Source organism: Schistocerca gregaria, chromosome 8, assembly GCF_023897955.1.
Source record: "Schistocerca gregaria isolate iqSchGreg1 chromosome 8, iqSchGreg1.2, whole genome shotgun sequence".
Classification (NCBI taxonomy): Eukaryota; Metazoa; Arthropoda; class Insecta; order Orthoptera; family Acrididae; genus Schistocerca; species Schistocerca gregaria.
Window position 1 is genome coordinate 124,196,346 of NC_064927.1, and position 26,849 is coordinate 124,223,194.

A 26,849-nucleotide genomic window follows, 5' to 3' on the forward strand; every position below is an offset into this window, starting at 1 on the left:
AGGACGGGGCGTGAGTCGTGCTTGGGTAGCTTAGTTGGTAGAGCACTTGCCAGCGAAAGGCATAGGTCCCGAGTTCGAGACTCAGTCCGGCACAGAGTTTTAATCTGCCAGGAAGTTTCATATCAGCGCACACTCCGCTGCAGAGGAAAATCTCATTCAAGGTGAGTAGATGTCAGTGAAGAATGACTAAGACAACGGCAAAACAATTATCGACAGCTCGCTGACTTTGAACGAGGTTATGATATAGGGCTACGAGAAGCTCAGTCTTCCTTGTGCGATGTTGGAGAAACACCTAGCAAGAGTGCAGCCACTGTACTGGATTGATGGCAGTGGTAGTCACGAGAAGGTATGGTCACAAGAAGATATCGGGCTCCGATAGGAGAAACAGTCGTTTTCAGCTATGCGTCTGGCACATCGTTTTGCATTTGCAGCGGGTATTCGAATAACAGTCGGCACCACAGTAACACAACAAACTTTCAGAAATCGGTTACTTCAAGGACAGTTCCGAGCCCTGTAGCGTGCGTTCAACTGACCCCGAACTATCGCCATTTGCGACGTCAGTTGTGTCAAGCGAGAGCTCATTGGAGTGTTTAGTGGATATCTGTTGTATTTTATGGCGAAAGGTGGTTCTGCCTCGTTGACATTGATAGCCGTGTGATGGTAATGAGGAGACCAGGTCAGCACCTGGAAGCAACGTGTCTGCGGCGTAGACACACTAGACGTGCGCCAGGCGTGATGGTATGGTGTGCGATTTTGCATGACACCAGGAGCACTCTCATGGTTATCCCATGACCCTGACTGCAAATCTGTACATGAGTCTGCTGATTCGACGTATTTTGTTGCCCTGCATGTAGAACATTTTTCGAGGTGTTTTCCAACAACATAACGCTTGCACACATACCACTGCTGTAACCAACATGTTCTACAGAGTGTCGTCATGTTGCTTTGGCCCGCTCGATCAACATGTTGTTGTTATTGTTGTGGTCTTCAGGCCTGACACTGCTTTGATGCAGCTCTCCATGCTACTCTATCCTGTGCAAGCGTCTTCATATTCAGTACCTACTGCACCTACATCCTTCTGAATCTGCTTAGTGTATTCATCTCTTTGTCTCCCTCTATGATTTTTACCCTCCACGCTGCCCTCTAATACTAAATTGGTGATCCCTTGATGCCTCAGAACATGTCCTACCAACCGATCCCTTCTTCTGGTCAAGTTGTGCCACAAACTTCTCTTCTCCCCAATGTTATTCAATACTTCCTCATTAGTTATGTGATCTACCCATCTAATCTTCAGCATTCTTCTGTAACACCACATTTCGAAAGCTTCTATTCTCTTCTTGTCCAAACTATTTATCGTCCATGTTTCACTCCCATACATGGCAACACTCCATAAAATACTTTCAGAAATGACTTCCTGACACTTAAATCTATACTCAATGTTAACAAATTTCTCTTCTTCAGAAACACTTTCCTTGCCATTGCCAGTCTACATTTTATATCCTGTCTACTTCGACCATAATCAGTTACTTTGCTCCTCAAATAGCAAAACTCCGTTACTAGTTTAAGTGTCTCATTTCCTAATCTAATTCCCTCAGCATTACCAGACTTAATTCGATTACATTCCATTGTCCTCGTTTTCTTTTTGTTGATGTTCATCTTATATCCTCCTTTCAAGACACTGTCCATTCCGTTCAACTGCTCTACCATGTCCTTTGCTGTCTCTGACAGAATTACAATATCATCTGCGAACCTCAAAGTTTTTACTTCTTCTCCATGAATTTTAATACCTACTCCGAATTTTTCTTTTGTTTCCTTTACTGCTTGCTCAATATACAGATTCAATAACATCGGGGAGAGGCTACAACCCTGTCTCACTCCTTTCCCAACCACTGCTTCCCTTTCATGTCCCTCGACTCTAATGACTGCCATCTGGTTTCTGTACAAATTGTAAATAGCCTTTCGCTCCCTGTATTTTACACCTGCCAACTTCAGAATTTGAAAGAGAGTATTCCAGTCAACATTGTCAAAAGCTTTCTCTAAGTCTACAAATGCTAGAAACGTAGGTTTGCCATTTCTCAGTCTTTCTTCTAAGATAAGTCGTAGGGTCAGTATTGCCTCATGTGTTCCAACATTTCTACGGAATCCAAACTGATCCTCCCCGAGGTCCGCATCTACCAGTTATTCCATTCGTCTGTAAAGAATTGGTGTTACTATTTTGCAGCTGTGACCAATTAAACTGATAGTTCTTTAATCTTCACATCTGTCAACACCTGCTTTCCTTGGGATTGGAATTATTATATTCTTCTTGAAGTCTGAGGCTATTTCGCCTGTCTCATACATCTTGGTCACCATCTGGTAGAGTTTTGTCATGACTGGCTCTGCCAAGGCCGTCAGTAGTTCTAATGGAATGTTGTCTACTCCCGGGGCCTTGTTACGACTCAGGTATATCAGTGCTCTGTCAAACTCTTCACGCAGTATCACACCTCCCATTTCATCTTCATCTACAACCTCTTCCATTTCCATAATATTGTCTTAAAGTACATCGCCCTTGTATAAACCCTCTATATACTCCTTCCACCTTTCTGCCTTCCCTTCTTTGCTTAGAACTGGGTTGCCATCTGAGCTCTTGATATTCATACAAGTGGTTCTCTTCTCTCCAAAGGTCTCTTTAATTTTCCTGTAGGCAGTATCTATCTTACCCCTAGTGACATAAGCGTCTACATCCTTAGATTTGTCCTCTAGCCATCCCTGCTTAGCCATTTTGCACTTCCTGTCGATGTCATTTTTGAGACGTTTTTATTCCTTTTTGCCTACTTCGTTTACTGCATTTTTATATTTTCTCCTTTCATTAATTAAATTCAATATTTCTTCTGTTATCCAAGGATTTCTAGCAGCCCTCGTCTTTTTACCTACTTTATCCTCTGCTGCCTCCACTACTTCGTCCCTCAGAGCTACCCATTCTTCTTCTCTTTTGTTTTATTTCCCCCATTCCTGTCAATTGTTCCCTTATGCCCTCCTGAAACTCTGTACAACCTCTGATTCTTTCAGCTTATCCAGATCCCATGTCCTTAAATTCCCACCTTTTCGCAGATTCTTCAGTTTTATTCTACAGGTCATAACCAATAGATTGTGTTCAGAGTCCACATCTGCCCCTGGAAATGTCCTACAATTTATAACCTGATTCCTAAATCTCTGTCTTACCATTATATAATCTATCTGATATATTTAGTATCTCCAGGATTCTTCCATGTATACAACTTTCTTTTATGATTCTTGAACCAAGTGTTAGCTACGATTAAGTTATGCTCTGTACAAAATTCTACCAGACGGCTTCCTCTTTCATTTCTTAGCTCCAGTCCATATTCACCCACTATGTTTCCTTCTCTCCCTTTTCCTACTGACGAATTCCAATCACCCATGACTATTAAATTTTCGTCTCCCTTCACTACCTGAATAATTTCTTTTATCTCATCATACATTTGATCAATTTCTTCATCATCTGCAGAGCTAGTTGGCATATAAACTTGTACTACTGTAGTAGGCATGGGCTTTGTGTCTATCTTGGCCACAATAATGCGTTCACTATGCTGTTTGTAGTAGCTTACCCGCGCTCCTATTTCTTATGCTTTATAAACCTACTCCTGCATTACCCCTATTTGATTTTGTATTTATAACCCTGACCAAAAGTCTTGTTCCTCCTGCCACAGAGTTTCACTAATTCCCACTATATCTAACTTTCACCTATCCATTTCCCTTTTTAAATTTTCTAACCTACCTGCCCGATTAAGGGATCTGACATTCCACGCTCTGATCCGTAGAACACCAGTTTTCTTTCTCCTGATAACGATGTCCTCGTGAGTGGTCCCCGCCCGGAGATCCGAATGGGGGACTATTTTACCTCCGGAATATTTTACCCAAGAGGAGGCCATCATCATTTAATCATACAGTAAAGCTGCATGTCCTCAGGAAAAATTACGGTTGTAGTTTCCCCTTGCTTTCAGCCGTTCGCAGTACCAGCACAGCAAGGCCGTTTTGGTTAATGTTGCAAGGCCAGATCAATCATCCAGACTGTTGCGCTTGCAACTACTGAAAAGGCTGCTGCCCTCTTCAGGAACCACACGTTTGTCTGGCCTCTCTACAGATACTCCTCCGTTGTGGTTGTACCTACGGTACGGCTATCTGTATCGCTGAGGCACGCAAGCCTTCCCACCAACGGCAAGGTCCATGGTTCATGGGGGGGGGGGGGGGGGGGTGATCAATATTTCTGTCTCCAATCGAGCAGATAGGGGACATCATTGGAAGGAAGCATAATCCAGAAACGCAATTAACCGTCCCTGTATTTACTGATTAAATGCAACAGGCATGGAACTACAACACATAAAATGACATTCGGCACCTGTACGACACAGTGAATGCTTTTTTGCTAGCATTTGGGCAGTTATAACCATTATTAATGTGCCGGTATTTCACATTTTCAATGGCTGATCACTCACTTACCTTAACCTGTGATCTTGCAATGTTAATCACCTGAAAATGTTACCTAGACAAATTTATTCTCGAAATTTCAGTATCTCGTACATTAGTTGTTTCTTAGTGTTGCCATTTTTTCCGTCAGTGTACACTGAAAATCAAACTATTGTTTTCCATGAAAGCTGGTACGTAGGCAGCCTACTGTTCGGACCATGTGATTTTAGACCACCTATGAAGAAGCAAAATTTGAGACAATTTACTCTTTATTATTCACTTAAGTAGAGCGTGGGCAAAACAAAATTGACCCGGGGGTATATGATGTACCATAAGATTGACAACCCAGCTACGTTATCTGTAACGCAGTTCTGTTACTTTTTAAGATGTGGGTCACTTTTATTTCGCCTGATGTGTATATTCTGCAGTACGGTTGTCATAGGGTTAATCGAGATCCAAAATACAAATTAAAAATTGTCTCTAGAATCAGAAAGTTACGTAACAAAGCTCGACATCGATTTGAACAGGAAGGTGCCACGGGGAAGACTGCAGAAGCAGTGCGCTAAGCCCCGGTAGTGTTCCTGATCCAGGAGCTGACGCTGGCGACGTTGCCGTAGACGGCAGCTGGGCCGTCGCAGGCGGGCTGCCCCCAGGACACGGTGCCGAGCTGGGTGCCGTTGTGCACCAGCGGGCTTCCAGAGTCACCGTGGCACGCGCCGTGGCCCTCATGGCCAGCGCACAGCATGCTCGCCGTCACTGTGTGGATGGAGCCCAGGTGCTCCTGGCACACCGACCGGTCCAGCACCTGGACGTCCACCCTCTGCAGCACGTCAGGGTACCACACCTCCTCGGTCGCGCCCCAGCCGGTGGCGGTGACGGGCAGCCCAGCTGGGGGCTCGTACCCATCTGGGGGGAGGCCGACGGGCTGGACGTTGGGGCCCAATGGGAAGGGCTCGGAAACCTGTGCACAGTAAATGAGGTACGCTCTATTCTGGGTGCTGAAAGTAATGTTAAGACTTACATGGACCTGTGTCTTTTACCCATCAATTCAATTACTGTAAATCTTCCAAATTCGTTGTACCTATATCTAAATCTACATATACATACATACACCGCAATCCACCTTACGGTGCATGACGGAGGGTACCTCGTACCAAAATTAGCATCTTCTCTCCCCGTTACACTCCCAAACAGAACGAGGGAAAAACGACTGGCTATATACTTCTGTACGAGCCATAATCTCTCATATCTTATCTTTATGGTCTTTCCGCGAAATGTAAGTTGGCGGCAGTAAAACTGTACTGCAGTCAGCCTCAAATGCTGGTTCTCTAAATTTCCTCAGTATCTTTTCACGAAAAGAATGCCTCCTTTCCTCTAGAGACTCCCAACCGAGTCCCTGAAGCATTTCCGTAACACTCGCGTGATGATCAAACCTACTAGTAACAAATCTAGCAGCCCGCCTCTGAAATGCTTCTATGTCCTCCCTCCATCCGGCATGATAGGGATCCCAAACGCTCGAGCAGTAATCAAAAATAGGTTGTATTACTGTTTTATAAGCGGTCTCCTTTACAGATGAACCACATCTTCCCAAAATTCTACCAAGGAACCGAAGACGACTATCCGCCTTCCCCACAACATTAGACGTTCAGGTAGCATGTGGCATTCGGGTTTCCTTCTCAGTCTCCATACTTGTGCAATTCAGCAGACTAAGGTGGCCTCATTGCATCCGCACAGCCTATGGAAGCACAGATAGCACAAATTGTCGTATCTTCTGCCTACTGCAAGAACACCGAAAGGCTCTGTCCTTCCTTCACTCCTGTATATACTCGATTGAAACTTCTTCTTCTGTCTAACTCCTCCAGTACGCCGCTTTGCTAGTCTAGATACCTGACCCTTCAGTGAAACAACGAGCCCTTCAACTCCATGTGAGGCAGTTAATTTCCTGGTGGAACCAATGGCTTCTCAGTAGCAACCCACATAGACTCTGGATTCCGTGCCCATTACTTTTACCAAGCTATTTACAATAGTCCTATACCATTAACTAACACACTAAAATATTTAGTAAGACCCTCGACTATCCCCCTAAATGACACAGCCTTGTTGAAGTCTCTTTCTTCACGGGAACACCTGCGTGCTTCCAGGAATATGGGGCTACGCTGTCACTATGTGGGTACATTAGAACAGATGTGGGCTATTAGTATTAGTGCCAAAGATAAGCCGAGGAACTGACAGGAATTAGATGCACTTCAATAAATGGGGCGGAAAGGGAATTGAGATGTACACAAATAGAAATTCCCCTTTATTACTACGGAAGAACATGTACCTGGAATATCAAACGAAACAAGATAATGACACCTTTGTGAATGTTTATGCCTTATCAGAAGCATCAGATGAGGACGCAGTTTAATTTTTTATGAACAATTTTAGATGGCTATTGGAAAAACACCTGACATGACCTCTAAATGGTTAAAAAAAGCTTCAAATGGGTCTGAGCCCTATGGGAATTAACGTCTAAGGTCGTCCCCTAGAAATTAGAACTACTTAAACCTAACAAATCTAAGGACATCACACACATCCATGCTCGAGGCAGGATTCGAACCAGCGACCGTAGCGGTGGCGCGGTTCCAGACTGAAGCGCCTAGAACCGCTCGGCAACCAACGGCCGGCACCTCGAAATGTTGTTGGTCACTACTATGCCAGTATGGACAAACATAGACAGTTTCAGAAGCGTGTTTGGTAAGGAAAATCTGCAATACTAAACTAGTGATAGTGGTCTGCGCGTTGTTTTCTTCCGTGTGCAACTTGAGGGTTTTAGGAATATGTTTCCGAAAAAATATCAACAAAGGGACCTATAAAATTCCGAGGCTGAATGAATCATACCAAATACACTCCTGGAAACTGAAATAAGATCACCGTGAATTCATTGTCCCAGGAAGGGGAAACTTTATTGACACATTCCTGGGGTCAGATACATCACATGATCACACTGACAGAACCACAGGCACATAGACACAGGCAACAGAGCATCACAATGTCGGCACTAGTACAGTGTATATCCACCTTTCGCAGCAATGCAGGCTGCTATTCTCCCATGGAGACGATCGTAGACATGCTGGATGTAGTCCTGTGGAACGGTTTGCCATGCCATTTCCACCTGACGCCTTAGTTGGACCAGCGTTCGTGCTGGACGTGCAGACCGCGCGAGACGACGCTTCATCTAGTGCCAAACATGCTCAATGGGGGACAGATCCGGAGATCTTGCTGGCCAGGGTAGTTCACTTACACCTTCTAGAGCATGTTGGGTGGCACGGGATACATGCGGACGTGCATTGTCCTGTTGGAACAGCAAGTTCCCTTGCCGGTCTACGAACGGTAGAACGATGGGTTCGATGACGGTTTGGATGTACCGTGAACTATTCAGTGTCCCCTCGACGATCACCAGAGGTGTAGGGCCAGTGTAGGAGATCGCTCCCCACACCATGATGACGGGTGTTGGCCCTGTGTGCCTCGGTCGTATGCAGTCCTGATTGTGGCGCTCACATGCACGGCGCCAAACACGCATACGACCATCATTGGCACCAAGGCAGAAGCGACTCTCATCGCTGAAGACGACACGTCTCCATTCGTCCCTCCATTCACGCCTGTCGCGACACCACTGGAGGCGGAATGCACGATGTTGGGGCGTGAGCGGAAGACGGCCTAACGGTGTGCGGGATCGTAGCAAAGCTTCATGGAGACGGTTGCGAATGGTCCTCGCCGATACCCCAGGAGCAACAGTGTCCTTAATTTGCGGGGAAGTGGCGGTGCGGTCCCCTACGGCACTGCGTAGGATCCTACGGTCTTGGCGTGCATCCGTGCGTCGCTGCGGTCCGGTCCCAGGTCGACGGGCACGTGCACCGTCCGCCGACCGCTGGCGACAACATCGATGTAATGTGGAGACCTCACGCCCCACGTGTTGAGTAATTCGGCGGTACGTCCACCCGGCCTCCCGCATGCCCACTATACGACCTCGCTCAAAGTACGTCAACGACACATACGGTTCACGTCCACGCTGTCGCGGCATGCTACCAGTGTTAAAGACTGCGATGGAGCTCCGTATGCCACGGCAAACTGGCTGACACTGACGGCGGCGGTGCACAAATGCTGCGCAGCTAGCGCCATTCGACGGCCAACACCGCGGTTCCTGGTGTGTCCGCTGTGCCGTGCGTGTGATCATTGCTTGTACAGCCCTCTCGCAGTGTCCGGAGCAAGTATGGTGGGTCTGACACACAGGTGTCAATGTGTTCTTTTTTCCATTTCCAGGAGTGTAGATCAAGAATTGGCATCGGGAAGATGGGTATCTGATGTGGAAACCGTGTGTACTTATTAGGGCGGAAATTCTGATTCTGGCCGTTAAATAGATAATGATGATGATGATGAGGTGCCATACTCTGAGGAGCGTGAGGGACGATACGGGAGACCCGCACCGCCGTATTAGGCAAGGTCCTATCGGAGGAGCAGCAAAAATCAGGAAGAAATTCGTCATACATTTTAAGAGAAGTGTTTGAAAAAGAAGCGGAAAGTAAAAATAACTGAAAAATATATCTATTATTCAAGAGTTACAAATCAGATTGTGGTAGAGGCTACAAATAGCGAATGGTGGAGACCACATATATAGAGACTGGAACTGTGGTAATGTTACTATTCTGATAATGGCATATGAAATACTGGGTGATCAAGGAGGCTCAGAAATCTTGCAACAGTATGTAAGGCTAAAGAGATTAATAGGATGTCCTGAATAGACTGAAGAGTATTTTACTGCGGATTCGGATACCAAGCCCGTAAGAAGCGAACAGCTATCCTGTTATACAGCACACCAGAGGTAGAGGGACTCAACTTACTGTAAGTACTGAAGTTAGTTTACTGTTTAAAAATTACAAATCTTCAAGAGTAGTTGGAAGAAGCGTTAAAACAGCAGGTAGAGCCGAGGGAGAAATCGCTGTCCGTAAGCGAATCCTCGAACGAGTCAAGCTTATATGAAATGAAAAAAGAATCCCATATGCAATTCAGCCAGTAGTCAAGACAGCGGACAAGCTTGCTGCTCTAATTGCTGAGAAATTATCCTGTTGAATACAGAGGAATTACCCTATTGAATGTACCGTACAAATGTATTAGCTACAACAAACTAACTCCATTTGCAGACGACAATTTTTAAAAATATTTGCGTGTCTTTAGAGCTAATAGGTCGACAACAGACCATATTTGCCCTGTGCTGTAGCTACAGGGAAAGGTATGCGAATGTAATATTGAGCTTCATAAGCTCAGGAGGAAAAAGACATCTGGTCAAGTGAATACAGAGCTATAAATACAAAATCAAATAGGGGTAATGAAGGAGTAGGTTTAATAATGAATAGGACAATAGGAAAGCGGGTAAGATACTACAAACAGCATAGTGAACGCATTATTGTAGCCAAGATAGATACGAATCTCACGCCTACCACAGGATTACAAGTTAATATGCCAACTACCTCCGCAGACGACGAAGATATTGATGAAATGTATGATGAGATAAAAGAAATTATTCAGATAGTGAAGGGAGACGAAAATTTAATAGTGATGGATGACTGGAACTCGACAGAAGGGAAAGGAACAGAAGGAAAAGTAGTAGGCGAATATGGAATGGGAGTAAGGAATGAAAGAGGAAGCCGCCTGGTAGAATTGTGCGCAGAGCAGAACTTAATCATAGCTAACACTTGGTTCAAGAATCATAAAAGAAGGTTGTATACGTGGAAGAAGCCTGGAGATACTGGGAGGTATCAGATAGATTATATAATGGTAAGACAGAGATTCAGGAACCAGATTTTAAATTGCAAGACATTTCCAGGGGCACATGTGGACTCTGTCCAGAAAATGGTTCAAATGGCTCTAAGAACTATGGGACTTAACATCTGATGTCATCAGTCCCCTAGACTTAGACCTACTTAAACCTAACTAACCTAAGGACACCACACACATCCATGCCCGAGGCAGGATTCGAACCTGCGACCGGAGCAGCAGTGCGGTTCCGGACTGTAGCACCTAGAACCGCTCGGCCACATAGGCCGGCCCTCTGACCACAATCTACTGCTTATGAACTGTAGATTAAAAATGAAGAAATTGCAAAAACGTGGGAAATTGAGGAGATGGGACCTGGAAAAAATTTAAAGAACCAGAGGTTGTAGAGAGCTTCAGGGAGAGCATTAGGGAACGACAAGAATGTGGGAAAGAAATAGAGTAGAAGAAGAATGGGTAGCTTTGAGAGATGAAATAGTGAAGGTAGCAGAGAATCAAGTAGGTAAAAAGACGAGGGCTAATAGAAACCCTTGGGTAACAGAAGAGATATTGAATTTAATTGATGAAAGGAGAAAATACAAAAATGCAGTAAATGAAGCAGGCAAAAAGGAATACAAACGTCTCAAAAATGAGATCGACTGGAAGTGCTAAGCAGGGATGGCTAGAGGACAAATGTAAGAACGTAGAGGCACATGTCACTGGGGGTAAGATAGATACTGCCTACAGGAAAATTAAAGGGACCTTTGGAGGAAAGAAAGCGCATGAATATCAAGAGCTCAGATGGAACCCCAGTACTAAGCAAGAGGGAAAGCACAAAAAATGGCTCTGAGCACTATGGGCCTTAACTTATGAGGTCATCAGTCCCCTAGAACTTAGAACCACTTAAACCTAACTAACCCAAGGACACCACACACACCCATGCCCGAAGCAGGATTCGAACCTGCGACCGTATTGGTCGCGCGGCTCCAGACTGAAACGCCTAGCATTCCTCGGCCATTCCGGCCGGCGGAAAGCACAAAGGTGGAAGGAGCATATAGATGGTCTATACAACAGCTATTTTCTTGTGGACAATATTATAGAGCACTTACCCGCGAAAGGCAAAGGTCCCGAGTTCGAGTCTCGGTCGGGCACACAGTTTTAATCTGGCAGGAAGTTTCATATCAGCGCACACTCCGCTCCAGAGTGAAAATCTCATTCTGGAAATATCTCCCAGGCTGTGGCTAAGCCATGTCTCCGCAGTATCCTTTCTTTCAGGAGTGCTAGTTCTGCAAGGTTTGCAGAAGAGCTTCTGTAAAGTTTGGAAGGTAGGAGACTAGATACTGGCAGAAGTAAAGCTGTTAGTACCGGCCGTGAGTCGTGCTTCGGTAGCTCAGATGGTACAGCACTTGCCCGCGAAAGGCAAAGGTCCGAGTTCGAGTCTCGGTCGGGCACACAGTTTTAATGTAATGAGGAGGTATTGAACAGAATTGGGGAGAAGAGAAATTTGTGGTACAATTTGACTAGAAGAAGAGATCGGCTCGTAGGGCATATTCTGAGGCATCAAGGGATCACCAATTTAGTAATGGAGGGCAGCGTGGAGCGTAAAAATCGTAGAGGGAGAACAAGAGATGGATAGACTAAACAGATTCAGAAGGATGTAGGATGCATTAGGTACTGGGAGATGAAGAAGCTTGCACAGGATAGAGTAGCATGGAGAGCTGCATCGAACCAGTTTCTGGAGTGAAGACCACAACAACAACAAGCTCTACGTAGAATTCAGTCAGATTTTTTATAATCTTATTAGTGAAGAAATGCGAAATGATGTGCCATTACTGGGTGTACCAGCTAAGTATGTATTACTCATTGAAGCAAAACTCGCCGATTCTAAGGTTGTAGTACGAGTTTAAAATGTCACTTACCACCAGCATATTAAACAGACATAGTAATTTCCCGTGAAATCTAGACATAGAACATTGAGAAATGTGTTCGTTTCTTCGTTATCCATGCTGTCGACACGCTATTATCCCTTTCATTTTATAGCTTCATCACCAGAACCACTAATGTTGCTAATATCTTCTGAAAGTGGGTACTCGAAATACTCAACAAAAAAGAACGTACCGAAGTCCTTACAGAAGTGACAGCCTCATCAAGCGAGATGGCCGTCCCTGTTCCCTGTTTACAATCTGTCATGTGCTCGCCGAGCAGACTTACGTTGAAAGCTGCACGTTCTGACACTAGCGAAAGGTAAAGCATGCTCCCACAAAAACTGAATTCATTTTGCAACCTTTATTCTCCCAAATATCCACCTCCTTCAGCCCCCTTGTCCTCCAAGAAATCAGACGAGCAGGCGCAAAATACTATCCTTACATATTTCAAAACCAGCTTCCATTGCATCTTCTGCCATACCTTGCACTGCATCCCCAAACCAGACCAAAATTCCAGCTAGAACATGCCACTCTAGCCTAATCATCGAGTTAAGTGGCGTAGTGGATAGACAATGCATTCATAAATGGAACCTCTTCCTTCCACCTTTGCAATAACGCGTCATATGTCGGTTTCCAATCCACAACCCTTCATCAGCTCTACATCTACATTCCACTTTCACATTTGCTCTCACAAACCAATTACTTTTCCGTAGGCTACCCAGAACTGTCCATCGTGATAAGGACAGATCACCACCAATATAATCAGAGTAGCTCTAACAGCAACATACGTACATCACCAGATTTATTTAAGTAATTTTATTGTATACGCAAAAGCTGCACTTGTTATTTATTTCTTATTCAACAATCTATTTCGGTCCATATTGGACAATCACCAGACTTCATAAAACAATCAGCTGAGCAATATACGATAGCGATCTTTAAAATTGGACTTCAGTGTACAATATTTGCCAAAAGTCACATATAAAATGTCACACGTTGTTACAACAATAGTACAGCAGACACGCAACGTTACAAACAACGTTATCAGAACGTTGCTTTAAAGGAAACGAAGCAATGTACGTTAACGTCCTGAACGTTCTGGACAATTATTGCAACAACATGTAACAATCTACATACGACTTGGCAAATACCAGGAAGTAGCAGATAGGTTTTTGGCAAACATTTCGAGCACCGACATTCAGAAGATATTAGCATCATTAGTGGTTCTGGTGGTGAAGCTGTAAAAAGAAAGGGATGATAGCGTGGTCGACACCATGGATAACGAAGAAACGAAGACAATTCTCGATGTTCTGTTATTGCTGGCAGCCAGGACGTCAGAAGTCAGCAGCCGTCTTCTCTGTTAATGTTGGCCGGTCACTTGGCTATTTCTATTGCTTCTCAACATTCCTCCTGAAAGTAAGAGGCTATTTCGCCAGTACGCTTCACCAAATTCAATCAGTTTGCCGCACTCATCCTGGTGTTCTGCCACCGCTGACTTGGTGTGCTGTCTCAGTCAGATGTATCTTTTGTGTTAAGATATCCGTTGCCTACGTACCCTAGTCCACATTCGCACCTGTTTTTGTAAACTCCAGTAGCATTCAGTTTGTCAACTGTATCTTTCATAGGTGAAAAACATGTTTTATTCCGTTGCTGCTTCGGAAAATCGGTTTGATGCCACCTCGGTGAAGAATTTTGACCACCCATTCAGCGACACCGTGAACATGTGGTAACAGAGCGATGTATTTTTTTTGTGCTCCCTTTTGCTCTCCTCTTTGCATTCATTCTTTGTCGCCATAGTTTTATGTATTACTTTCATTCCATAACCATTGGCCCACAAAAGGACTTGAGATTTTGTAGTTCACCCTTTAGATGTTCCTCATCGCGGATCCTCTGAGCCCTCTTGGTTAAACTGCACAGGGCGTATTTCTTCTGCGTAGCGTGATGGTGGGAGGAGGCATGCAGGTAACTGTCAGTACTGGTTCGCTTCCTAAATATTCTATGGCAAAGTTTACCATCAGGCTTTCTGTAAACTTCCACATCGAGGAAAGGCAGCACCCCATTCTTTTCCATCTCCATTGTAAATTGGATTCCGTTTTGCTGCTGCTTGAGGTGTTGGTGGAAATTTCGTAGCTCTTCCTCTCAATGTAGCAAGGTAACGAAAGTATATTCAATATATCGGAGCCAACATTCTGGGCGTAACGAGTTTGCAAAATTCTTCACCGAGCAGGCATCAAACCTATTTTCCGAGCAACGACAGGATAAAAGATATTTTCCGCACAACTAAGCATACATCTGAGAAACTACATGCTGTTGGAGTTTATGAAATCAGGTGTGAATGTGGACTAGTGTATGCAGGCGAGACGGGGCGATCAATCAGCACAGGCATACCTGAACGCAAAAGATATATCCGTCTGAGACAGCACACCAAGTCAGTGGTGGTAGAACACGAGGATGAGTGCGGCAAACGTTGAATTTGGTGAAGCTCGCGTACTAGCGAAACAGTCTCTTAGTTTCAGGAGGGAGATTAGAGAGGCAATAGAAAGAGCCAAGCGACCGACCGACATGAACAGAGAAGACGGCTACCGACTTCTAACGTCTTGTTTGCCAGCAATAATAGCACTACGTCACAATAGCTCACGTGAAGGAACACACGTAGGCGCGCGGGAGACCGCAGCGGCCGCAGGTACATAGGGTACTGGCGCGCATCCGCCGGCGCTAGAAAGCAGGAAAACAACGGCACATTACAGCTGCCGTCTCGTTTTCTATTCGCCGCGATTTCCATCAATCACAAGCAGTAATGTAAACACCAGTCGAAACGTCTAGTTTCCACCAACGAAAACAAATAGTAAAAACACCAATAAATATTTCCAACATCCCTCCCCTTCATCCTCAACAGCCTATCAGAATTTGATAACAGCCAAGTCTGCAGGTATAATATATAAGAAACAAAGTTTTGTCATTCAGCAGTAAGGAAAACACCCTGAAGAAGGTCGCTTGCAACAGGGACAGAACGTCGGTAGTTTTATATATACTGACAATGCGGTCAGAAACCCAGAGAATTTTTATTGAATGTGGCAATGGCCGCGGAAGCTTATGTTTATAATTAAATTTGAAGACAGTTCAATAAAGATGGAACTCGATAGCTGTTGTACGTTGAATGATATTGCTAAAATCTTTCACAGCAGCGGTCAACGTTCTGTTACAATTTTTAGTGCATAACATGCTACTTTTATTTTGCCCCGCAATTGTTTATTATTGTTCTATATACTTATCCTCTTCGTTACATGAAAAATTAACATGACGTAAGAGCAGACAAATAGCTGCTGTAACGGCTACCCAAAAGCGAATTAAAAACAAAACGCTGTTTCTATAAACCCAAGCAATAATTTCGTCTTCCTTCCACCAACCCCGTCACCCCACTCCGCTAGTATTTATCCATATTTATATATGGCAGAAAGACATTTGACAATTGTGATTTCGAGCGCTTATCAAGTTGGAAAGGAGGACGACATACTGACAGGATCGTTATAACTCGAAGTGCCCGGTTAAAAGCATAGGGTAGACAGGGAACATTTAAAAATAAATTGATAGAATAAGGTCGACGTTTCTCCCGTGGATCTCTGGCGCGTAGGTTCAATGTGGAATGCGGAAAGGGTCCATTTCATTCTTTTGTTTAGCAGACGGAGATGACAAGATCTTTTTTTTAAATTTATATATATACACTCCTGGAAATTGAAATAAGAACACCGTGAATTCATTGTCCCAGGAAGGGGAAACTTTATTGACACATTCCTGGGGTCAGATACATCACAAGATCACACTGATAGAACCACAGGCACATAGACACGGGCAACAGAGCATGCACAATGTCGGCACTAGTACAGTGTATATCCACCTTTCGCAGCAATGCAGGCTGCTATTCTCCCATGGAGACGATCGTAGATATGCTGGATGTAGTCCTGTGGAACGGCTTGCCATTATTTCCACCTGGCGCCTCAGTTGGACCAGCGTTCGTGCTGGACGTGCAGACCGCGCGAGACGACGCTTCATCCAGTCCCAAACATGCTCAATGGGGGACAGATCCGGAGATCTTGCTGGCCAGGGTAGTTGACTTACACCTTCTACAGCACGTTGGGTGGCACGGGATACATGCGGACGTGCATTGTCCTGTTGGAACAGCAAGTTCCCTGGCCGGTCTAGGAATGGTAGAACGATGGGTTCGATGACGGTTTGGATGTACCGTGCACTATCCAGTGTCCCCTCGAAGATCACCAGAGGTGTACGGCCAGTGTAGGAGATCGCTCCCCACACCATGATGCCGGGTGTTGGCCCTGTGTGCCTCGGTCGTATGCAGTCCTGATTGTGGCGCTCACCTGCACGGCGCCAAACACGCATACGACCATCATTGGCACCAAGGCAGAAGCGACTCTCATCGCTGAAGACGACACGTCTCCATTCGTCCCTCCATTCACGCCTGTCGCGACACCACTGGAGGCGGGCTGCACGATGTTGGGGCGTGAGCGGAAGTTGGGCTAACGGTGTGCGGGACCGTAGCCCAGCTTCATGGAGACGGTTGCGAATGGTCCTCGCCGATACCCCAGGAGCAACAGTGTCACTAATTTGCTGGGAAGTGGCGGTGCGGTCCCCTACGGCACTGCGTAGGATCCTAGGATCCTACGGTCTTGGCGTGCATCCGTGCGTCGCTGCGGTCCGGTCCCAAGTCGACGGGCACGTACACCTTCCGGCGACCACTGGCGACAACATCGATGTACTGTGGAGACCTCACGCCCCACGTGTTGAGTAATTCGGCGGTACGTCCACCCGGCCTCCCGCATGCCCACTATACGCCCTCGCTCAAAGTCCGTCAACTGTACATACGGTTCACGTCCACGCTGTCGCGGCATGCTACCAGTGTTAAAGACTGCGATGGAGCTCCGTACGCCACGGCAAACTGGCTGACACTGACGGCGGCGGTGCACAAATGCTGCGCAGCTAGTGCCATTCGACGGCCAACACTGCGGATCCTGGTGTGTCCGCTGTGCCGTGCGTGTGATTATTGCTTGTACAGCCCTCCCGCAGTGTCCGGAGCAAGTATGGTGGGTCTGACACACCGGTGTCAATGTGTTCTTTTTTCCATTTCCAGGAGTATATATATATATATATATATATATATATATATATATATATATATATATATATATAATCTTCATCCGTTTTACAAACTATTCAGCTTCAGGTATGTTTAGTTACATAAGTGGCTTATATATATATATATATATATATATATATATATATATATATATATCCCAAAACAAAGCGATACGGCGTGGTCATTGGACTATTACTATGAATTGCCACACGTCAACTCTCTATTCAGATTTTGTTTCCTTAAATCGTTTAAGGCAAAAGCCTTCTCAACCCCAGCTTCTGTTCCTCCTCTACTGCCCTAGTAGCTGACAGAGCGATAACCTAAATCTTTTCTCCTTCCTTACTGTAAAAGTTAGACAGCCAAACGTATCTGTCCTTGTTACAAAGTAGCTTATCAGCCTAGGATCTAAGTAGCCTTCACATGTCAAAGAAATTAATCGTTGAACGTTCATCAAGGGAGCAGAAAACGAGTTACGGGAACGTGATTTTCGAACATCAACCAATAGAAAAGGAGTGGACGAGGGGGCAGTACGGAAGGAAGGATAGATAGTGAAGGATAGTCGTAAAGTGTACTCACAGTATTCCTCGTAAAATATTAATATTATTTCGTCGTTAGCGGTATTTTCCTTGCAACTGAAAATGGCAAATTACTGTGGGCACTGAAAGCTTATAAATGCATTGTACCGTATATGGGAAGTCGATAAAATCAGGAGTGTCGTCAATCGATGCTGTGATTTACTTGTGGATATTGATGCCGGTGTTTAGTGGGCTGCTACGGTTATCCTGGAAATATGAAGGGCAACACTCGACACCATGCGCAGTCTTAACAAACCTGTGAGACTATCGCCCGAGAGGACACAAATAGTGTTCACTCAGACCTGCAGGAGCATACGTTGACTAATAATATGGCCTTGTTTGCCGCAAAACATGTACCCACGCACTTAGCGCAGCTACGTCTGGACCAGAACGTACCGTTAGAGAGGCTGCTATTGTTGTTTCATCTCCTGACGTGTCAGGACAAAGAGGCGCACTGAGAGTAACGGATCCTCCAGCACTGGACACAGAAGTTGCCTTCCAGATGAGTACCGCTGCTAGGTACGTCACGATGCTCGTATTCACGTGTGGCGGCTCCAGCGAGTATAAACGTTGCCAGATTCGATTCGAAATAGTCATTTGGGTATTTTGGTGTGATGTGCAATTGAGAAGGTTTACGTCTCGTTCGTATAGCCAATGTAACACCTCGGTTCAGTTTACAGTGATGAAAGCTATAGAAAGAATAATTTAAAATTAAGAATAGAATTTTTTAGGGGAAACTACTGTAGAATTAGAGTTCGGCGATTGCAGATCAAAATTATAGTACATTAGCAAGTAGTTTAACATCTGAGTACAGCAAAACCACGGAAGCTCCGTCATGGAGAAGGCAGTGACGTTAAAAACTTGTAATGAAAAATCTATAAAAAGACCTTATCGTCATTATTGCCACCTTCTTTCCTTGATTGTTTCGTTAAAGGGCGGGGAACCCGTGTCAATCAGCGAGACAATAATTAGATTGAACTTCACGATTCACGAATATTACGGAGATTAAAAGTGATGTAGTGTACGATCTCTGACTGTTGGTAGCAACGGAGTATTAAGAGTATTTTAGGACTTTAGTGCTAGATTGACACTTCAAGGACATAAAGACGACAGAAACTCAAATATGTGCTGATGCCAGTGAATTCAGAGGTACCGGTATTCTGATATTAACGTGTGGACTTTTGAAAGTGTCGTATGCCGTTAGTTGCGAATCTGGACGAAGAGCGCGTGCATATGGGCATTTGTGGACTATTTAGATTCCTCCAGGCTAGGAACCTTCTAAATGGACCATCATCCATCACCATCTTGATCCTTGAATATAGAGTGAAAGTGAAATACAAGAGTCTTGTATTTATTTCATTTACCTAGTACTAATCAGTGAAGGTTTTACGGAACCAAAGCCATTCAGCAGTAAGTCAGCACCATCTAGCGGAAAGCGTAGGCATTAACTAACACGCTAACTGAATTGAACGTTCGCGTATTTGAAGGACTGCTTAATATGAACTTTTGTGACTCTTTGACGTCCCCACTCCCTCCGAAAGGTGGCGCAGACTGTCTTAATCATAAAAGAGAAGATTTTTAGCCTGGAAAATTACTAAATAAAAGCGATATTTACAAGACTCGCAGTAATAGGAAAACACAAGGCCCGCACCTCATCGGAGAGTCGATGCTGTCACGTCGGGAAGTAAACCCGGAAAACTTCCCGACGATACGTATCTACGAGCAGACGTCGACGTGGAGTACCTGAAAAGGGTCACCATCCGGTACATTTCTGACGTTTTAAAACCGGCGGATTTGCCCTGTCTTTGAGGTTTCTGTAATTTTATCTCTCAGAAAGACGACGCACGGTCTAATGTTGCCCATACTGTACTGAGATACCTCAATAAAGAAGATTTTACATTGTTGCCTTGATCAGCAGTTACCCAGCTGTGACCCTCCTCTTGGAAACATTTCGTCTTCGGTTATCGATAGACAGACACGCCCCACTTGGCATCCACTGCAATTCATGTGTTGTGGTATACAGTTACAACTGTATGGAATGCGGTACCTGCAGCATCCTGAAAGTGGCACCTTACGAACCAGCCACCAGCCACACAGCAGAGAGTTGCGGGTTGCCGCACTAGTAAGGCGCCCGCAATTGAACCGCAGCAGCCTCGCCACAAAGCCACTGTTGCCGGCAATAACTCGCCCGCCGCAGGCCGTATGATACATGTGTTGGACAGCCTTATAAGATGCTGCACAGCAGCTCGCCAGTCAGTGTGTGAATGTGCAAGTCCCAGTCACAGTTCGCGACTTCGACATCGACGATCACTCGTCGTAGTGCAACACCGACCAGTCAGAACAGAGACATCAATAGCGTAGAAGATACTGATTTTTTCTAGGGCAGTCCCTACTGTAACAGCCAGTGCACTCAAACTGAACCGTGCAGAACCGTTATCGAGGCGTTCGGTTTCTCATCAGTGAGCCGTGGTAAAAATTTGCTGTTTTGCAGAGTGCGCCGCAACGCGTAGGGTGAAGCAGTCGCCCTCCGTTTCTGGCGGTGGCACCGCTGTGGAAATCGCAGTTTTGTTGTCTCCCTCTGGTGGAAAAGGGGATAGGTTACCTATTCACGTGTGTTAATAGGCGCTATAAGCTCGCCAGTGGGTGATGGTCAGTCGGAGTGAGGCTACGTCAGTCTCGCGGCACCAGTTGCTGGTCTGTCTCTCGTTCGCATTTGTGCGGCAGTTAGTGTCTGTCTGTCACCGGAGTGCTGGCATGTCTGTCGTTTGGATCAAACCTTAAAGCCAGAAAATGAGAGTCTAGCCACTCCGCCAGTAACAGCACTCAGATAGTGGTCGCCCGGTCGGGGCTGAGTTCCTATATCTGAGTCTGCGTGTTAGGCCGCCAGTCTGCTCGAGTTGCTCCGGCAACCATCATTGGCGGTTGGATCGATCGCTTGGTCGGTCGCGCACTGAGAACAAGATGACTTGTCCGCCTTGAGCGTCGGCGCATGTGAGGTCCCTACGTGAGTCCAGTGGGCCGCGCCGTATAGCGAGGGGTAGTGGCTTCGCGACCGACAAGAGAGCAACAGGAGTCACCCCACGACATGCGTCTGGCCGGCGCGAGCTGCGACGCCGTGAGACGGAACATCGGCACGCCTTCCTGCGTCCGTTGAAGTGGCTGGCAGCTGGCGGTTCGAGAGAGCGTTGGGGGTGTTGCGCCATGTCTTCGCCAGAAATAGCAGTTTATTAGAAGTTAAGTGATTGGAGATATGTTGTATCATTTACTTGTTAAATTCTACTTGATTTCTTGGTGAGGTCACCAGCCGCTTTGTTTTGGGGTCGTCCCACCATTCTTCTCCGTTCGCCCACCCGCGGGAAGGTGGTTATTTGTGAATTGGGTGGTCCGTTTTTCCCTTGTGGTGTTGGGGAGGGTTAGAGCAATCTGCGGCTCGGATTGTTCAGTAAGCCCCCTGTCAATCTGCCTTACGTTAATAGCTGCCTGTGTCATGTTTGTCGGATTCGGTGTTAACGAATTTCTTGCTTAAGGTGTAAAGGCCGAATTCCTGAAATATGTTTTTATCTTGCCTATCATCTTGAGAGGCGGTATATGTGTAATGTAGAGCATGTTTGTACATTTTATGTAAGACAGCATTTCATGGGTTTTTATTTAAATGGTCATTTTAGTATATAAAGTTGCTACCCTTCCACCGTAAGAGTTTTCTTTTAGAAACAAGTTGCACTTTCGCTGGCAAGTAATTTTTTTTAATGTGAGTTGTACCATTTCCATCCCTCCTACGGGGTGCATAGTTTATGTGTTTGTGTGAGTTGTTAAAATTTTTAGTTGAAAGTAATCTGGTGTGTTTCAGATTTGCACCAGTGTAGTCTTTCAGAGGTTGCTGTGAGCGGTCGTGACTACGGCCGTGTTAAAAGGGAGCGGCGAGGTTCTCAGCCCGAAACTCACACTGTCAAAAAAAATTGTTATTTCTGCCTCTGAATAAATTGTAACTTGATATTTAGAGGGTGATTTCTGATTATAAGTTTTAAATCTTTCTTTTTTTTAAAAAAAAGTTTTTTTTGAATAAAATTTCCATTTGTTGAAAGAAATTTGTTTTCATTAGTTACCCACTGGCAACTACTTCCACTCTCACATAGTGTGATTAAATGTGTTAATGTTCCTGATGAATCACTAGTAAATAAAGTAAATTCTTTAAGAAAAGATTTTGAAAGTAAATCCACGGTTCATCAGATCGGATTATTGAGACCCAAACGTTACGATGTGTTCTCTGTGTCAGAAATAATGTTCTGGGTACAACTATTTTCTTGCCGGGTGGATCACCTCGATTACCGGATCCTAATGTACCCGTGCGAAACATTCGAGCTCAGTCGAACTTGATGCACAGATGGGTTAGAACTATTGTGCTGCCAGAGATGGCAGCTCCGTGCACAAAATTTCCTACTCTGTATACAACCAAATTACTGACATACACTGACAGAAAAAATCTTTGTGCCAAATGTTTACAGTAGTGAAATTGTGGGAATACGTTTATGTGGGTAATATATTTAGGTGATTAACATTGCAAGATTCCAGGTTAAGGTAAGTGCCAGATAAGCTATTAGAATGGTGAAATGTTGATACATTAATAATCTTTGTAGCTACCTAAATGTTGAATTCAAACGTGCAAACGAGCTTGCATTGTGTTGGTCAGGTGCCGCATGTTAGTTCTGGGGATATAGTTCCATGCCTGATGCACTTGGTCGATCAACATAGGGACGGTTAATGCTGTTAGGGGATGACGCCGGAGTATCGTCCGATAGTGTCCTATATGTGCTTCATTGAAGATAGATTTGATGATCGAGCACTCCAAGGCAAAATGTCGAGTGTGCTCGTGCTGTCATCACACTCCAGATCACAACTCCAGGTGTAGGTCCAGAGCGTCTAGCACTCAGGCAGGTTGGTTGTGGGCCCTCAACAGGCCTCTTCCTAAGCGACAAACAGCCAATACTGGCGCCGAGTTTGTTGTGTCACTGTGGTGCCAACTGCTTCTCTGATTGCTGCTGCAGATACGGTACGATGTGCCAGGCCCATAGGCGGTAAACGATGGTCTTCCCTCTCTGCAGTGCCACGTGGCCGTACAGAGCCCGATCTCCTTGCGACTGTACATTCTGGTGACAACCGCTGCCAGCAATCATGTAGAGTGGCTAAATTCCTGCTAAGTCTTTCTGCAATATCGCAGACGGACATCCAGCATCTCCTAGCCCTATTACACGACCTCGTTCAAACTAAGTGAGGAGTCGGTAATGGCACCTTTGTCGTCTTAAAGGCGTTCTTAGATCAACGTCCAGTCTCACAGGTGTCGGAAGTTCCATGCGGCTTTACGCGGATGATGCTGTAGTATACAGAGAAGTTACAGCATTAGAAAATTGTAGCGAAATGCAGGAAGGTCTGCAGCGGATAGGCACTTGGTGCAGGGAGTGGCAACTGACCCTTAACATAGACAATTGTAATGTATAGCGAATACATAGAAAGAAGGATTCTTTATTGTATGATTATATGATAGCGGAACAAATACTGGTAGCAGTTACTTCGTTAAAATATCTGGGAGTATGCGTGCGGAACGATTTGAAGTGGAATGATCATATAAAATTAATTGTTGGTAAGGCGGGTGTCAGGTTGAGATTCACTGGATGAGTCCTTAGAAAATGTAGTGCATCAAGAAAGGAGATGGCTTACAAAACACTCGTTCGACCTATACTTGAGTATTGCTCATCAGTGTAGGAGCCGAACCAGATCGAGTTGACGGAGGAGATAGAGAAGATCCAAAGAAGAGCGGCGCGTTTCGTCACAGGGTTATTTGGTAAGCGTGATAGCGTTACGGAGATGTTTAGTAAACTCAAGTGGAAGACTCTGCAAAAGAGGCGCTCTGCATCGCGGTATAGCTTGCTGTCCAGGTTTCGAGAGGGTGCGTTTCTGGATGAGGTACCGAATATATCGCTTCCCCCTACTTATACCTCCCGAGGAGATCACGAATGTAAAATTAGAGAGATTCGAGCGCGCATAGAGGCTTTCCGGCAGTAGTTCTTCCCGCGAACCATACGCGACTGGAACAGAAAAGGGAGGTAATGGAAGCGGCACGTAAAGTGCCCTCCGCCACACGCCGTTGGGTGGCTTGCGGAGTATAAATGTAGATGTAGATGTAACCAACGCTCACGACCATTAAAGCGCGTATTTAAAAGAAACCTGCTACACGTCGTCATAGTGGTGCTACTTCAATAGACATAATTCTCGAGATGTAGAAAAAGTCCTCCCAACTTTCGTTTGTGTCGCAAAACTCGTTCTTGATAGTGTAATTTTTTTCCCGTCAGTTAATTTAAGGAGACATTGTTAGTAGGTCACTGTGTATGCGCAATAAGAAAAAAATTGTTATTTCCAATCCTCGTATAACTCCTCCGGAACAGACCATGAAAGCCCAAAGGTACCGACCGGCCGCCGTGTCATCGTCAGACCACAAGGGCCACTGGACGCGGATGTGGTGGGGCATGTGGTCAGCACACCGCTCTCCCGGCCGTATGTCAGTTTAAGAGACCGGAGCCGCTACTTCTCAATCAAGTAGCTTCTCAGTTTGCCTCACAAGGACTGAGTGCACCCCGCTTGCAAACAGCGCTCGGCAGACCGGATGGCCACCCATCCAAGTGCTAGCCCAGCAGGACAGCACTTAACTTCCGTGATTTGACGGTTAAGTAGGTTGTTTAGGTTTTTATATTGGTAACGTCACCTAGCGGTCTGTATGAAAATCACTGGCCGTACTGTGTGCAGTCTGTGGCTGGGAGAAGCTATATATATTTAACATCATTAATGTAAATATATTGTTTCTGGAATGAAATTTTCACTCTGCAACGGAGTGTTCGCTGATATGGAACTTCCTGGCGGATTAAAACTGTGTGGCGGACTGAGACTTGAAATCGGGACCTTTGCCTTTCACGGGAAAGTGCTCTACCAACTGAGCTACCTAAGCACGACTCACTCCCCGTCCTCACAGCTTTAATTCCGCAGTTTTAATCTGCCAGGAAGTTTCATATCAGCGCACACTCCACTGTAGAGTGAAAATTTTCATTCTAGAAACAACCCCGAGGCTGTGGCTAAGCCATGCCTCCGCAATACCCTTTCTTCCAGGAATGCTAGTTCTGCAAGGTTCGCAGGAGAGCTTCTGTGAAGTTTGAAAGGTAGGAGACGAGGTACTGGCGGAACTAAAGCTGTGAGGACGGGGTGTAGCACTGTTGGTAGAGCACTTGCCCGCGAAAGGCAAAGGTCCCGAGTTCGAGTCTCGGTCCTGCACACAGTTTTAATCTGCCAGGAAGTTTCAAATATATTGTTTGTTCTCCATAAAAATCTTTCATTTGCTGACTTTGACTATCAGTAGTTAGTGCCTTAGGTAGTTAGAATGTTTTATTTAGCTGGGAGTATTGGCGCTCCGTGTATTACAGTAGTTCGAGTAACTAAGAGTTTTGTGAGGTAAGTGATTCATGAAAGTTCTGGTGATTGTTAGTCAGGGCCATTCTTTTGTAGGGATTTTTGAAAGTGAGATTGCGTTGCTCTAAAAATATTGTGTGTCAGTTTAGTGTTGATCAGAATGAGCAAAGAGAGAAATGTCCGAGTACGTTCAGTTTTGCTCAGCTGTTTAAAAATCAAATAATGTAAGAGGTTTGTCAGCACAGTAATTCATAAATTTTTCTAAGGGAACGTTTCACCGGGAACTGCGGCAATCCTCATACAGTGCTGCTATTATAACGACCAGCGGCGTACAAAAACTGTAATTTGAAACGGTAAACGTAGTGGCCCACGTGCAGAACAGCGAAGTCGTACGTCATAGCATAGTAGTCGAAGTGTTCGTGGATGACGGTGTGCGAGACGTCGCGGACGACCCCGCCGCTGCCCCACGTGGAAGAGCCCGCCCTGAGGGTGAGGTAGGGCGCGGAGACGCAGTGCGCGGCCGTGAGCGCCCAGCTGCCGCTGACCACGGAGGCACCGCACCACTGCTGGCCCGCCGCCTCCATCGACAGCATCCACGGGAAGTCGGCGACGCTGGCGTCGGTGCCGTTGATGATGCGCCCGCGGACCCTCCGGGGCCACTGCGTCGCGGCCCTGGGCGCCGCCAGCGCGCAAGCCTGCAGGCAGAGGAGAGCGACCAGAGCACGAACCATGGCGGCAGGGCGCGAGCACTACACCACACTCCAGTTGGCGTGTCGTCTTATAACGGCGAACCGCAGGAAATGCGACGTGGCCTTCAACGTTAATTGAGCTCAAACAATGGCCATGAGAAGCTGCTATCAGATAACAGATATGTTAATGACGGCCCTCGTTAATAGACGCTTACAGCGCTCAAGTTATTATCACCAAAAATTGAGCAATATTAAATGTAAGAATGTGCATGGTAATGAAGAGTTCGCACTTATCTACCTCCCGCTCGATCTTTTATATTTCGTATCCACATTCAAAAAGACTACGATCAGATAAACAACAAGAAGGAGTTGAGCGACATCAAAGTTTTTATATCTCGAAAATGATGTCTATTCAAATAGCACCACCATGATGAAGTCAATTGATGAAAGAAGAAAATATAAAAATACAGTAAATGAAACACACAAAAACGAATACAAACGTCTCAACAACGGGATCTACAGGAAGTGCAAAATGGCTAAGCAGGGATGGCTAGAGGACAAATGTAAGGATGTAGAGGCTTATCTCACTAGGGGTAAGATAGATACTGCCTACAGCAAAACTAAAGATACCTTTGGAGAAAAGAGAACCACTTGTATGAATATGAAAAGCTCAGGTGCAAACCCGGTTCTAAGCAAATAAGGGAAATCAGAAAGGTGGAAGGAGTATATAGAGGGTCTATACAAGGGCGATGTACTTGAGGACAATATTATGGAAATGGAAGAGGATGAAGATGAATTGGGAGATATA

At 45.4% G+C, this 26,849-nt stretch overlaps 1 protein-coding gene across 1 annotated transcript; it reads right to left on the bottom strand.

Moving 5' to 3' along the window:
- Window positions 1-4,721: 4,721 nt before the first annotated feature.
- Window positions 4,722-26,083, bottom strand: LOC126285073 (trypsin beta-like). The gene is made up of 2 exons (XM_049984396.1): window positions 25,655-26,083; window positions 4,722-5,425 (listed from the first exon to the last, which is right to left on the bottom strand). Exons 1-2 carry the CDS (start codon window positions 26,081-26,083, stop codon window positions 5,027-5,029), a joined length of 828 nt encoding a protein of 275 aa, XP_049840353.1. The 3' UTR covers window positions 4,722-5,026.
- Between the last annotated feature and the right edge of the window lie 766 nt (window positions 26,084-26,849).

Coding starts and splice junctions, on each gene's coding strand:
- LOC126285073 (XM_049984396.1), bottom strand. CDS start 26,083: ATGGTTCGTGCTCTGGTCGCTCTCCTCTGCCTGCAGGCTTGCGCGCTG. Junction 5,426..25,654: donor GTCGTTATAATAGCAGCACT/GTATGAGGATTG, acceptor TACTGTGCACAG/GTTTCCGAGCCCTTCCCATT.